This window comes from Linepithema humile, chromosome 2 (genome assembly GCF_040581485.1).
Source record: "Linepithema humile isolate Giens D197 chromosome 2, Lhum_UNIL_v1.0, whole genome shotgun sequence".
Lineage (NCBI taxonomy): Eukaryota > Metazoa > Arthropoda > Insecta > Hymenoptera > Formicidae > Linepithema > Linepithema humile.
The window spans coordinates 5,141,237-5,154,122 of NC_090129.1; the positions used below are offsets into that span (position 1 = coordinate 5,141,237).

The window sequence follows — 12,886 nt, forward strand, 5'->3', positions numbered from 1 at the left end:
AATCAAATATAAAATATAAAATGTAATAAGCGCGAAGTCTACACGATTATCGTGATTTAAGACAATATCAAGGTGAGCGGCCTTTTCCTCGAATGCGCCGCGATATTCTTCGACGTGAGAGAGATAATCGTTTGTACCGGAATGTTGCAGATTCGTGATAACGCGGATGCGATCCGCGATAATCGGATTACTGCTGCTGTTGGTAACGGTGCACTGCAACGGCGGGTTGCAGTATCAACCTCTCGACTCTTATGTAAACGGAGAGGAGTGTGCCTTGATCCTGGACGGTCATGGAAGAACCAGCGTTTACGACTATACCTATAATTTACTTCGCGGATCGTTGTAAGTACCCGCATTAAGGCCGAATATGAACGCGCACAAAGATAGCGATCTTAATTTACCGAAAGCAAATGCAAAGGCAGACGTTGGACGTGTTTCTCCGAAATAACTGAAGTAAATTTCCGTAAAGTAAAATCTGCACCTGCGAATCTGCACATTCTACTATGCTTTCTATGCTACTTATAGTCAACTAGTGAACTCTATAGGACACTACACTTGCTTCTCTCATAGAAAATTAACCACTTCTTAATATTACTTAATTAATTAATTCAATAAATTTTGAAGTTTGCCTTTAAATTCTTAAATAATATAGAAAATATAAGAATAATCTAATAATGAATGTTTTTTTTTTTTTAATGAAAATGAAACGTAAGTATAGAACAAAATTTGAATTTAAAAAAAAAGACAAAAATTTATCAAAGATAAAACTTATTGGATCTTTATTTAATCTATGGTTTAAAAAAAGTGCAATTGATTTAAGATAGTTTTTCTGTACGAGTGTTTGTCATTCTATCAACACATTAGAAATTTAATTACCTATTATATGTGGTTATTGATAGTCGCTAATCATTACTTAAGCGGGATTGCTTTTTATCGTACTACTCGATTAAGAAAATATCAATAAAAGCAAACAAAATCGTCGTATCGGCTAGACATGTATCCTAGGTTACATTGTAATAAACTAGGAAATGCACAATTATCGTCTCATTATGAGTCGCGTTTACCAACTGCACCGAAGTGCGGTGCGCGCTTACGTAATAAAGTAAGTCCTAGCCTGGCATTCTAGAGGATTGGAGAAAGCGGGAACTTTAGCCGCGCAGCCAGGACTTTCACTATCATCCTGTTCCCGCAGGACTAGCGGATTCCAACTGCGACCTTACCGGTTCTACGTGCAATCACGCATACATTCTACGCGGATGTATTCGATGCATACCGTTCCGCATGCCCACGTAAGATCGGCTAGACCGGCGATTTGTGACAAACGTAAAAATTCTTCTCACCTCTCGGACTTTTAGCAGCGCCCGCTAGCGGACGGAATTGCGTTTGCAGTATTGAGCCGTAAATACGCGTCATGTAACGAGAGTAACGGCGCGCATTACCACGTTGCAGTAAACCACCTTCTGTCTCATTCATCGCCCCGTGTAGAGAATCGTATATTTACAGCGCGGAACGACAGCTATAATCTTTGCGTTCAGGCGCCTCCTGCGTGCTGAAACCCGTGATTAACTGCCGTTCCTTCGCACTGCTGAACTGACGAGATGATCGCGGTTCTCGTTCGTGTGCCCCCATAACCGAACCCCCATAACAACCCGTTCTTTAACAACCGCGTTCGCCGGAGAATGCGGTTACGGTCGCGAATTTTTTACTGCATAAAAGAATTGAGAAAAGAGGAAATCCTCACGTTTGATAGCCGAAACCGAGAAGCCAACCTCATCTCTCGCGTTCACGTAATAGTGAATGTACTTCTGCTGAGATCGCGCGTAAGATCATAACGCGGTTTTTGCGGCAATTGCGAGACTCGACCTACCTATAAACGCAGTAGTTCGCGTATCCGAAAGTACGGACAGAACGGCAGTGACTGGTTGCTAATCGCACACAAACGCGATTAAATTCGCGTATGCACGGGAATCTTACCATCGCTAATTGAGGCCTTTTGAGGCGCGCCGCTAATGAAATACAAGAGGGGTCGATGTACGATAAAATCGCTTTAAAGTAGATTGCCAAAGATGTGATGACCGAAACGCGTGGTAACGGCCTCGCTGCAGCGAGGAGAGAACCAATTAGAACTACACGCCGAGTATATTATCGCCGTCCTTAATTCTACACAGATCATTGACGAGTGTTCCGTAACAACATAGCGACACGTGTTGCATTATTAAAAACTCAATCTTCGTCGTAATTGCGTTATTAAGAACTCAATCCTCGTCATAATAACGTCATTAAAGATACGATTCTTTGTACAGTGGCTTAAAAAATACTTAGAAGGATTTTTGCAGACTCTTTGATAAATATTGTTCTCTCAATAAGATTATTAATGACATATTTGCCACCAAATGGATTTATAGATGTAAACGTGTGACCTTTGCATTTGTACATCTCATATGTATTAAGTTTATTTTAAAGTTGAAAAAATATTCATATTCTTATTTTAGCCTACTATTTTCAATATTATTAAAATAATCATTAAAATTTTAATTATTACTTGATCTTCTAGAAACTCTATATAATTATAAATATAAATAAATTATAATTCTAAACACCTAACTTACCAAAATTTTTAAAAACATGCTATATGTTACTTTGTGGTTTCACGAATCGCATCAGGATTTAATGATTAGTCGGGTAATGGTCCAATAATCAAAAGTAAACATAGTGCAGCCTAGACACGCAAGTCGCGTGATCCGTACCGACCGTTTAGAATAGCCGACGTTGTAATGCCGTCCGATTAGCGATGTCACGCGCCTACTTCGAATAGAGGCATTCGGAATGTCAAGCAGGTGCCCGGGGACACGACATAACGAGACGCCGAGTTCGCAATTGCATCGCGACGCAACGATACGGCCGATTTAGAGAGATCGAAATTGCGCGCGCTGTCGACTGTGAAAGCGATTCGCGTTAATGTTTCGAAAGGATCGTGGAGAACGGATTCGATGCGCGAAATGATGCGACCGCAAATATCTGGCAAAACAGTGGTAAACGCGATGCACGAGACGAACGAGTTACAACGCATGCAGCGGCGAAGGGGCAGATTATTTTCGAGCACCGCCGATACCGCGTGCCGCGGTCGCGACAGCGCGATTATTAAACGCGGTATGTACTAAAGTACGAGTATCGCGAGCACTGAAATGCAATTTATGTGTATTAAAAGAAGAGAAAAAAAAGTTTCCCCGGCTGGCGCAATCTACATTTATCACCGGGCGGCGAGAATGGGCTACAGCCGTCCACTCGGACCAGTTATGGTAAGCGCCTCAATGCACGACACCATTATAGAGCGCTTTCGTTATTATTACATCGCGATTGCGGCGTAAGTGATTGAGACACTCGACTGCAATTAGACGCAGGAAGCAGCCTCTCTCATCTTCCCGATTTTGTACTTTAAACACTCCACTGGTAATTCACGTTTTGCTCGGAGATTTTCAGAACATTTCTACCAGTCGTTCGAATAAACTTGAACGACTTTTTTCCCGCGAGTCGAAACTTTAAATAAATTGAACGAGCCCGTTATGCTAAGTACTGCGATCAGTGAACGTTGTGTGAAGTATAATTGTACAGTTCTCGTTTTGAAAGGATACCTGAGTGGACATGTCACAATTTTACGTAGACGTACGTGATAAAAACAATAACATCTAATGATACCGAAATTATACGAATCATTTATTTTGCAATTCTGATGTAAATTAAATTTCAAAGAATTTGTTAAAATTGATATACTTATCGCGCGATATATCCATATCTCATTAAAGTTCATATAATTTAAAAACAAAATTTTTATCATCTTCAAAGTAAATATTAATTTTGTAGAAAATGGATATTCTAATATGCGGATACTGAACGATTGATTCGTAATCAATACGAAAACAGAAGAACCAAAGGCGGAAGCTGCGGATCAAAATATCAATGCGATGAGAAAAACGCGCAAGATTAGGGATCAACCTTCGTCGACAGCAGCCGCGAACCGCGTGTCAATGCCATTATATTTCGCGGCGAAAACAGGATATGAAAGTCTATTCACACGCGTTCATAAAAGAGCACGCGTAAGATATAGTTTCGGATTACTCTGACATAAAATATCTGCGCACGTGGATGCATGTTTGTCTGTCCATGTGCGTTACGCGTGTTCACGCGAGTAAATCCACGTCTCGCGCTTTCGAGTCGGCTTCTCACGAAAGTAGGCTGCAACGGTTAGGTAATTAACTCAGGTGGTGTCGAAGAAGGGAGAGAATGGGGCTGTAAATAATACTCGCACTCAAAGATCGAGCATGCATTAACTTTCATCCTTGTTCTTTCGCTGCCCGCAGCCCCACCACGGGAGGGACTCAAACCTGCATCACGTACGACGCCGTAAATCATGCTTACATCGAGGCGAGGAAGCGCATCAGTGAGTATTAAATTTCATTTTTTAAATATCGATTACGCGCTATCTGTATAATTTATCGTCAATTATGATCAACACGGTGCATCGTTCGCGTAACCAAACGTTCGTTTAAACGTTACGCACCGCTCTTTACGCACCGCTATATATCTTGTTCCCCGTGCCATTCACGTTTTGTAACTCACACGTAACCGCTCGTAGACGTCGCGCAGCCAAAGTCGGAGATGTGGCGACCGGAGGACCTGGCGACGATCGGCGAGCTGCTTCTCGACATCACCGCGAATCTCGCGCAAACGTAAGTCTCCCTACGCGCAATCTCTCCCGACAAACTTTCCTGCCTAGGATCCTATCGCGGTTTTACCTCTTCCTGATTTTACTTTCTAATCATCGGTGCGAATTCAGATATGAACTGACTTACGACGAGGTCGACAAGAGTCTGCCGCTGATCGACACCTCGAAGACGCTGATTCGCGATGTCTGTCCCGCCTTCTTGAGCAACGTGGAATGCAGAGCGGGCAAGTATCGGCGGTACGATGGTCTCTGCACGAATTTGCACAATCCAACATGGGGAGCCACTTTGTCGCCTTTCACAAGGTAACCCGTGATTTTTCCGTTTTTTCACAAGTTTTCCCCAATACGAAAGACACGACGCGAAAAAACCGTCCTGAAAACTTCCTTTTTATCCCTTGTAGATTGATAACCCCTCGATTCGCGGACGGTCTATCGGCGCCAAGAATATCTGTAACGGGTCGTGATCTACCATTATCACGAATCGTGTCGCGCACCATGCACCCGGACGAAGGTTACCACGATCACGCTGGTACAGTTATGGTGATTGCATGGGGACAGTTCATGGACCACGATTATACCCTGACCGCCACGCCTCTAGGTACTTTACATTCTAAGTCGTGATTTTAAACGTGTTTGCGAAGGATTCTTCTATTGTTGATAATTTTGACGTTCGCGCAATGCAATCTATTTTGATTATATATAATAAGAATATCTCGATATTAATCCCATTAATGCGATATAACTGAACAACTCGATACACAGAAACTTGAATTTTACACATTTCACGTAGTGATATGCAGCACTATAAAAACGAAAATAAATGGGAGGTTATATATTTTTCTTAGAAGAAATATATGAATAATGAATTAGAGAAGATAAAGAAATCAATTACTGAAAAGGGCAAAAGAGAAAACAATAACAAAAAGTTTGAATGAAGTCTTTGTTGCCGGACCGATCAATGATTTATAATGATTAAAGTCCGGCTATTCAATCATGCAACTAGAATAGAAATTAGAAAGCGAGCCACAAACGTCGGTGGACGGATTGCACAAGTTGCGTCAAAGCAACTGTATCGAGATATTTGATACTCTCGCGCGCGCATCGTAAACGCTCTCGCTAGTGTGGTTCTTCTACGTCGATTATTTACCATATCGAAAGAAGGATAGCTACGAGAGAAAGCAAACGATCGTCGCTCGGATAAACCAATTACGTGTCCGTCCGTGACGTTTCCGAGCAGCGCTCTTCGGCCCGAGATCACTCGCCGCGAATCTGTCAATCAGAATTGGCGAGTCGCAAAGCTCGTAATCGCCATGAGAAATAGCTGCGACACGCCACGCCAATTATTAGACTGTTCTCGGAAAAGAGAATGCAACCTTGTTACACGCCTCTCGTCAGCCGATCCCACGCGTATGTGTTTAGGAAAGGATAATTAATAGACGATGCCGATTTTCCTTCAACTTACACGCTCGAGATTGCGGCACCTGAGAAAGATAGTTATTCGAATAATGTTCCATTCAATCGAGAATACCGATACTCCGCGTGTACGCCGCGTGTGGAATATGAAATGTGCGTGATAGAAACACTATCGCTTTCTGCTATCATTATGTATCGATCATCGCGTTCGCAGATCCCTTGAACCGAAACGACCCGGAAGAATGCTGTTCCCGGCCGCCACACCTGAAGAACCCTTATTGCAACGAGATCCTCATACCGGAGGATGACTACTTCTACAGACTATTCAACGTGCAGTGTATGGATTTCGTTCGCGCTTTTCCTGCAGTTCGACCCGGTTGCCGTCTCGGTTCCCGAGTGCCTTTTAATCTTCTTACGGGTGTGCTAGACGGTAATACGGTTTACGGCATCACGGAAACGTTCGCTAGGTAAATTACAACGATTTCCTTTCAACTCGGATATAATAATATAAAGCAGATTATTTCCAAGTATTTACGCGAAATATCAATCTAATTGATATCCACAAAAAATATATAAATCGTAGTTGTGCGAGTTCACGCACAATGTGCATATATGCAACAATGAAAAATTTATGTTATATCAAGAAAGAAAAATAGAAAACGAAGTGGTTTATTAATAAATTTGACGTGATCAGCAATTGCAAATTTTTCTACGCTACGCTTTAAGCACGGATATAGCATATTCTACATTCATCGTTTAAAATAAGTTGCAAATTGATCTCAATATTGATAAAAATTTGATGATTATATTATGCGTATAATACTTTATCATAAGGTATAAAAGTAACACGGTAGCAAAGGAAAATGCATTAATCATCAGTTATTCTCTGGAGGTTAGTAAGCCGGTTTTGGATCCCTGCATATGCATTCGGCGAACCACATTTCGTTTCTAAACAGTATAGACGTATCTGTCTGTTACGTCACCGACGACAATAAATCAATATTACGTTGTGCTATATTGTTCGATACGCAGACGTGTACTTAAACGGGTCTTGGCATTTTCTAATAATGCGATCTACAAACTTTACGATATATTTTTATTTTGCATTTCAGAAAGCTTCGAATGAACTATGGTGGATTGTTGCGGATGAATCCAGTCTTCTCAGAATATGGTCTTAAGGATCTACTACCGCTAAAATTGGATATACCGGACGAAGGATGCACTCGGCCGAATCGATCGATGTATTGCTTCGAAGCCGGTAACTTATTCTTTTTTTACGAATAAAAATATGTAAAATGTCCCCGAGAATTTTTTTAACCGCATACTAAAAAATCGTTATCAAGAATTTTAAATTCAATCGTTAATATATTTATTGTTAAAAATTATTTCTTTAATAATATATTTACTCAAAAAAGAATTTATTCCAAATTTATTAGAATGTGCGGTAAAAAATTTAATTTATATAGAATATTATGTTATAAAATTTCTCAATATTTTTTAACAAGTTTTGCTATCGTTTTGCTATTGCTTTAACAGACTGACTTTCGCAAACTGGTAAACGTAACTTCAAAACGCAATACAGAGCGCGGGTTATTAGCCGGAATGTACTCATTTGAATACACAATGAGCGTACGATGCATGAGTCAGACGTGCTAATCTAGCTATTCTAATTTCTGCGGATTTTTCTGCTTCTGATGATACAAGACAATGGAGCAGTAAGTCACGCTCGTTACCGCCTTCTTGCGGCGCCGCTTACCACTTATGTATCGTTCTCTCGGGACAGCCATGATCGAAACTGCCCCGTGATTTTGACCACCACCCACGTTTTAATTCGACCACCCAGAAATCATTTTCTCACGTCGATCCTTCGATCAACCGGAAAATGATACGGCAGCATTACTCACAACGAATCCAATCACAAGTTTCGTAAGACGGAGCAATTCCATCGCATCGATAATTGTATGCACGTAACGCGCTTCGATTTCATAAATCATAGATACCCGGACTCGGAGACAAAAATGCAGGGGCGTATTTAACGTCGGTGCAATCGGTGCGATGCACCGACGGGCCCCGAGATCCGTGGGCCCCTGCGTGGTGAACATTTATAAATTTTTATGATTTTTTTTTAATAAAAAATTATAAGGGAATAACACATTTTAAATGTGGCACTGAAATATTTTTGTATGAAAATACTCGCAATACTTGGGAACCGAAAACTGTGGGAGAACAAGAGAGGAACAAAATCTAATGATCAACTAGCAACTCGGAAAGAAGTGATTCGACTGTTTTATTTTATTTACACCTTGCACCGAAGCTTTAATGGCCTTAAGAACGCGTCTGCAAAAATGCTCATGCTAAACCACAAATTTCTCTCACATCAATCGTGTTAACTTTTGGCGCGGCGTCACTCGTACCTTATATTAAAATGTTAACCACATATTGCGAAAAAATCAATCGCTACATGAAATTGGCTGTCAATATTTGAGTTTTTCGGAATTTTGGATGACGTGGTAATTAACGTTCGCTTAACTGGTAGGCATCATGTGCTGCACGATTATCAGCACGCTAAGCGATACGATGTGGGTGAGAAAGTGAGAAAGGGAGTGGTTGCGACGCAAGGACGTCGACTTTTACAAAGTCGTAAGAACACTTAAAAAATCACACACTATGATACGCTATGATACTTGCATTTTATCTGAGTGTGTGCGATAGTTTATGCAGCAATCTGTAAAATTGTCTAAATTTGCGTATGCATTCGTATTAAGTCAGACCGTGTTTATTGCTTTTATCATTTTTATTTTATCAAAGCAGAATTATTAGATTTATTATGTGATAAAATGGAATTTAAGATTAGATAGAATAGAATTTTCTTTTCTAATTACTTATTATTATTAATTTTCTGCAAAATTCGATATAATTTTCTTTCAAAATAAAAAATTTCAAGTATTATATAAAATTCCTGTTATAAAATAAAAGCAATTGCACTTAGCACTTAGCAAACGAGAAATTTAAATTTATTTGTCTTGTATAATTTGAATTCGTTCAACATACGAAAAAGATAGATAAGAGATATTATAAAAAATGGAAATTCCTTGTTTCCATTGTAATTAATAAGAAAAAATGCGACAATATTTCTTAACAATAAAATTATTATACTTAGAAATTTTATCATTCAATCATCTTTAGTCACATGATCTGAATTAATAATTAAAATTCAGATTAGATTTCAGATAACAGATCAATAAATTAGTATCTTATGACATGGTTGAGAAACATCGTAATTCATGTGTTCATTGTAGGATAGAATGAGTTATTGTCACAATGCAAAAATACATTATGCAGCGGAACCAAAGAATTATCTGGTTCTTTGTGAAAGTATCGCGAGTTCGCTATCTTCGATCGCGAGAATTAATCGTAACATGACTTTTTCAACATTCCAAGTAGAATTAATATTGTATCGGTCATCTCTGTATTTATACTTTCAGGTGAGATTCGTGTGAATGAACAGCTGGTACTTACTTGCATGCACACTTTGATGGCACGGGAGCATAATCGTCTCGCCAAAGCGCTGGCTGTCGTGAATCCGCATTGGGACGATGAGATTCTCTTCCAGGAAGCTAGGCGCATCGTCATCGCGGAAATTCAACACATTACTTATAACGAGTTCCTCCCGATATTACTCGGCAAAGATGTCATGGAGAAATTCGGACTTCTTCTCGAGAAGGAGGTAAGCGGGATTGACGATTCTGAAACAAATGTGATAAAAATGCCTGAGTGGACGTAAATTGCGTGTAAAAGCGTAATCTGCCGTCTTGCAAGTAAAGGCGATTTCACGGTATCTTCAGTAGACATTTATGTAGTTATAGAAAATAAAAATTTCTCTGATAAACGTGAGGCTGTGAGATTTAGCGACATATATCTTTACTTCGCTGTCCATCGGACAGCCATTAATAACCGGTAATAGCCGTGTTGACGTTAAAATTTAATTTCCCATAGAATTACTGGAATGGGTACGACTCGAGCATAAATCCAGGTGTAATAGACGCTTTCGCCGCTGCTGCTTTTAGATTTGGTCACTCGTTATTGCCAACGGCTGTGGAACGATGGAGCAAAGCACACAAATTTATTGGTGAGCGACATTGCACAACAAGATTGCATAGCATACAAAATGTATCAGAAGCCGTTTCTCTCAGTTACCAATTATCTAGCGACTTTGAAATGCATGTATTCTTAGAACAGAACTAATAGGAGAATAGAACCAGTGGAAAAACTAAAGATTTAATTATAGTTATTTCCGTTAAATACCAATTAAAACAATTTTGCATTTAAGAGTCAAAATAAAAATAACAATTCCAAAGTTGAAACAACATTTATTAATTATTTTCAAAAATAGACTTTAATAGAAATTCAACTGATTATCAAAGTATTTATTCAATATTATTGATAATAAAATAAATTTTAATCAGCTTTTTATTTAACCGTAAATTTTTCACTAAATTTTTCAACAGATTTTCCTTCAAATTTAATTGCAAATATTTGTCTTTAGCTTCGAAGAGACTGTCAGACTTAATAAGACGACCTTACGATTTGTATCGCGCCGGCGTATTCGACGAATATTTCATGGGCTTGATGAATCAAGTTGCGCAAGCTATGGACGATTCCATAACACAAGAAGTAAGATAATTATTAACGCAAAGAAAATACACAATTATGCTATACTAAACAATTTGTCTTCTAAAGGTGACGAATCATCTGTTCAAAAAAGTGGGAGCAAAATTCGGAATGGACTTGGTGTCCTTTAACATGCAGCGTGGTCGCGAGTTTGGCATTCCAAGTTATATGGAATTCAGGTGAGCTACCATTAACCCTTATTTGTACTAACAAACTTGTTTAACTAGCTCTAGTTAGTTAATCCATATCTGTTCTGTAATAAGAATCCTCGCTGCGTAGTAAGTGCGAATAAATTGGACTAAATAAAACGGAATAAAGTTAATAATAAAACTAATAGTAAGTATTATCAAACAATTGTTGCTGATAATCAGGAAAATTAGTAGAGCGAGTTCAAATATATACCAAGTGTCCTCTTAATTTAATATAAAAAAAAGAGAACGCAAAACAAACCATGGTCAACGTTAATAAATATTATTGGAATTAATTCTATGTAGATGAATAATGCAAATTGTTAATTTTCTAATTTCACAATTACAGAAAGTATTGCGGCCTTCCTGAAGCAAGTACTTTCGATGAATTATTCGGTTCCATGCCGAATGAAACTGTCAGACGATACAGCACTATCTTCGAGTGAGTATTGCAAGTCCGCAAAATTAACGGCGAAACCTTCGGAGTGTCGAAAGGTCAATCAATCAAATTTTGCATTTCATTATTCAATCAGTGGACCGATCGCACGCAGTTCTCAAATAGCATATTCAAAAATATAACTTTATCTCGACCACGCTCCTTTTCAGACATCCTGCGGACGTCGATTTATGGTCGGGCGGTGTATCCGAGAGACCACTTCCGGGTAGTATGCTCGGGCCAACCTTCGCTTGTCTGATTGCAACGCAGTTCAGTCATTCGCGTCGCGGTGACAGATTCTGGTACGAGCTGCCGAACCAGCCATCGTCCTTCACTCCCGGTAAGACCCTTTCGAATCCGTGGGAATCGGCAGCCACGCGACCCAAGGACTCGATAATCGTTCGAATCGAAATAATGAAGTGGTATCCTTTCTAAAAACGCGCTGGCTTTCACTTTTCTAGAACAACTGAACGAGATTCGTAAGACGAAGCTCGCCAGAGTGATCTGCGATAACACCGATCTTATCGATACGATACAAATATATCCAATGGTCCTTCCTGATCACGAAATGTAAGTCGATACGATTTATACGATATATAAGTAACAATTTGTAGAATAAAATACCAAAAAATTAAAAAATAGCAATTAATAAATATTCTAATTCAAATGTAATCAAACAAAAAATATATTTGCAATCACGTTTAAGCATTGTATCTTTATATCATTTGCTATAAAGAAATACAATCTATTTTCGATCCAAATAAGCAATATAAACTATTATATATGTAATTATTATTATTATTAATTATATTTAATAAACATATTTATTATTTATTATTATTCTTTAATTTATTTCATATCTATCTTATGAAAGGCTATTAAAATTTGTATTTATTCGTAAGAGCAATTTTTGACCAATTCTAATATATTTTAATTTAAGATGCTGTTTTCTAAAAACAATTATGAATCTAATTTTTCTAATTATTGTTACAGAAATCCTCGAGTCCCGTGTCGAAGCGGTATTCTACCCGGCATCGACTTGTCGAAATGGGCCGATTTCCCGGCGACGAGTCACGCCGCACAATACGTGAGTAATCTAGCAGGCCAGTACGGGCGGTTGGGGAAATAAAAACAAAGAGGGTCTGTTTACCACCACTTTAGAAATAAACAGAGTGCCGCTAGGCGAACACCACCACGTAACCAACCGAGTCACGAGCCACAAGACGTCCCAACACTTAGGTACTCTAATCCAAGACCACCCCAGGCACGTGTTGAAGTAGAATAATTAAATAGTTAGACTCAATAAATCATGCTTAAGCCGAGCGAATCAATAAATCACCAAGTACGATGAAGTACAGAGTTTACCAGTGTCGATCATACTCGAACGGCCGTTTCGGGCGGACGGTAATTTCAATTCATAGATTATAATTTTGATACACAAACATTTTTGATGAT

The 12,886-nt window shown here is 39.0% G+C and overlaps 1 protein-coding gene and 1 long non-coding RNA gene across 3 annotated transcripts in view; one reads left to right on the forward strand and one right to left on the reverse strand.

Annotated features, from left to right (window-relative positions):
* The window catches only part of LOC105673929 (uncharacterized), a 45,207-nt gene that overhangs the window by 20,360 nt on the left and 11,961 nt on the right, over nucleotides 1-12,886 (reverse strand). The window contains exon 4 of the long non-coding RNA XR_001101037.2: nucleotides 9,656-9,882. This is a non-coding gene — a long non-coding RNA (uncharacterized lncRNA). The remainder of the gene's footprint in view (nucleotides 1-9,655; nucleotides 9,883-12,886) is intronic.
* Nucleotides 1-12,886, forward strand: part of LOC105673926 (uncharacterized) — a 31,981-nt gene that overhangs the window by 12,340 nt on the left and 6,755 nt on the right. The window contains exons 2-16 of one of the 2 annotated variants that reach the window (XR_010888723.1): nucleotides 151-342; nucleotides 4,359-4,438; nucleotides 4,634-4,727; nucleotides 4,835-5,026; nucleotides 5,125-5,321; nucleotides 6,351-6,603; nucleotides 7,249-7,394; nucleotides 9,622-9,863; nucleotides 10,133-10,265; nucleotides 10,683-10,810; nucleotides 10,877-10,986; nucleotides 11,345-11,437; nucleotides 11,602-11,771; nucleotides 11,893-12,001; nucleotides 12,425-12,835. Coding sequence is in view for 1 of the 2 variants with exons in the window: in XM_067350354.1 (XP_067206455.1) it covers nucleotides 167-342; nucleotides 4,359-4,438; nucleotides 4,634-4,727; nucleotides 4,835-5,026; nucleotides 5,125-5,321; nucleotides 6,351-6,603; nucleotides 7,249-7,394; nucleotides 9,622-9,863; nucleotides 10,133-10,265; nucleotides 10,683-10,810; nucleotides 10,877-10,986; nucleotides 11,345-11,437; nucleotides 11,602-11,771; nucleotides 11,893-12,001; nucleotides 12,425-12,518 (2,217 nt within the window). In the remaining variant the exon portion in view is untranslated. Of the gene's footprint in view, nucleotides 1-131; nucleotides 343-4,358; nucleotides 4,439-4,633; nucleotides 4,728-4,834; nucleotides 5,027-5,124; nucleotides 5,322-6,350; nucleotides 6,604-7,248; nucleotides 7,395-9,621; nucleotides 9,864-10,132; nucleotides 10,266-10,682; nucleotides 10,811-10,876; nucleotides 10,987-11,344; nucleotides 11,438-11,601; nucleotides 11,772-11,892; nucleotides 12,002-12,424; nucleotides 12,836-12,886 lie in introns of those variants that run through there. The other variant, XM_067350354.1, reaches the window with a different exon arrangement.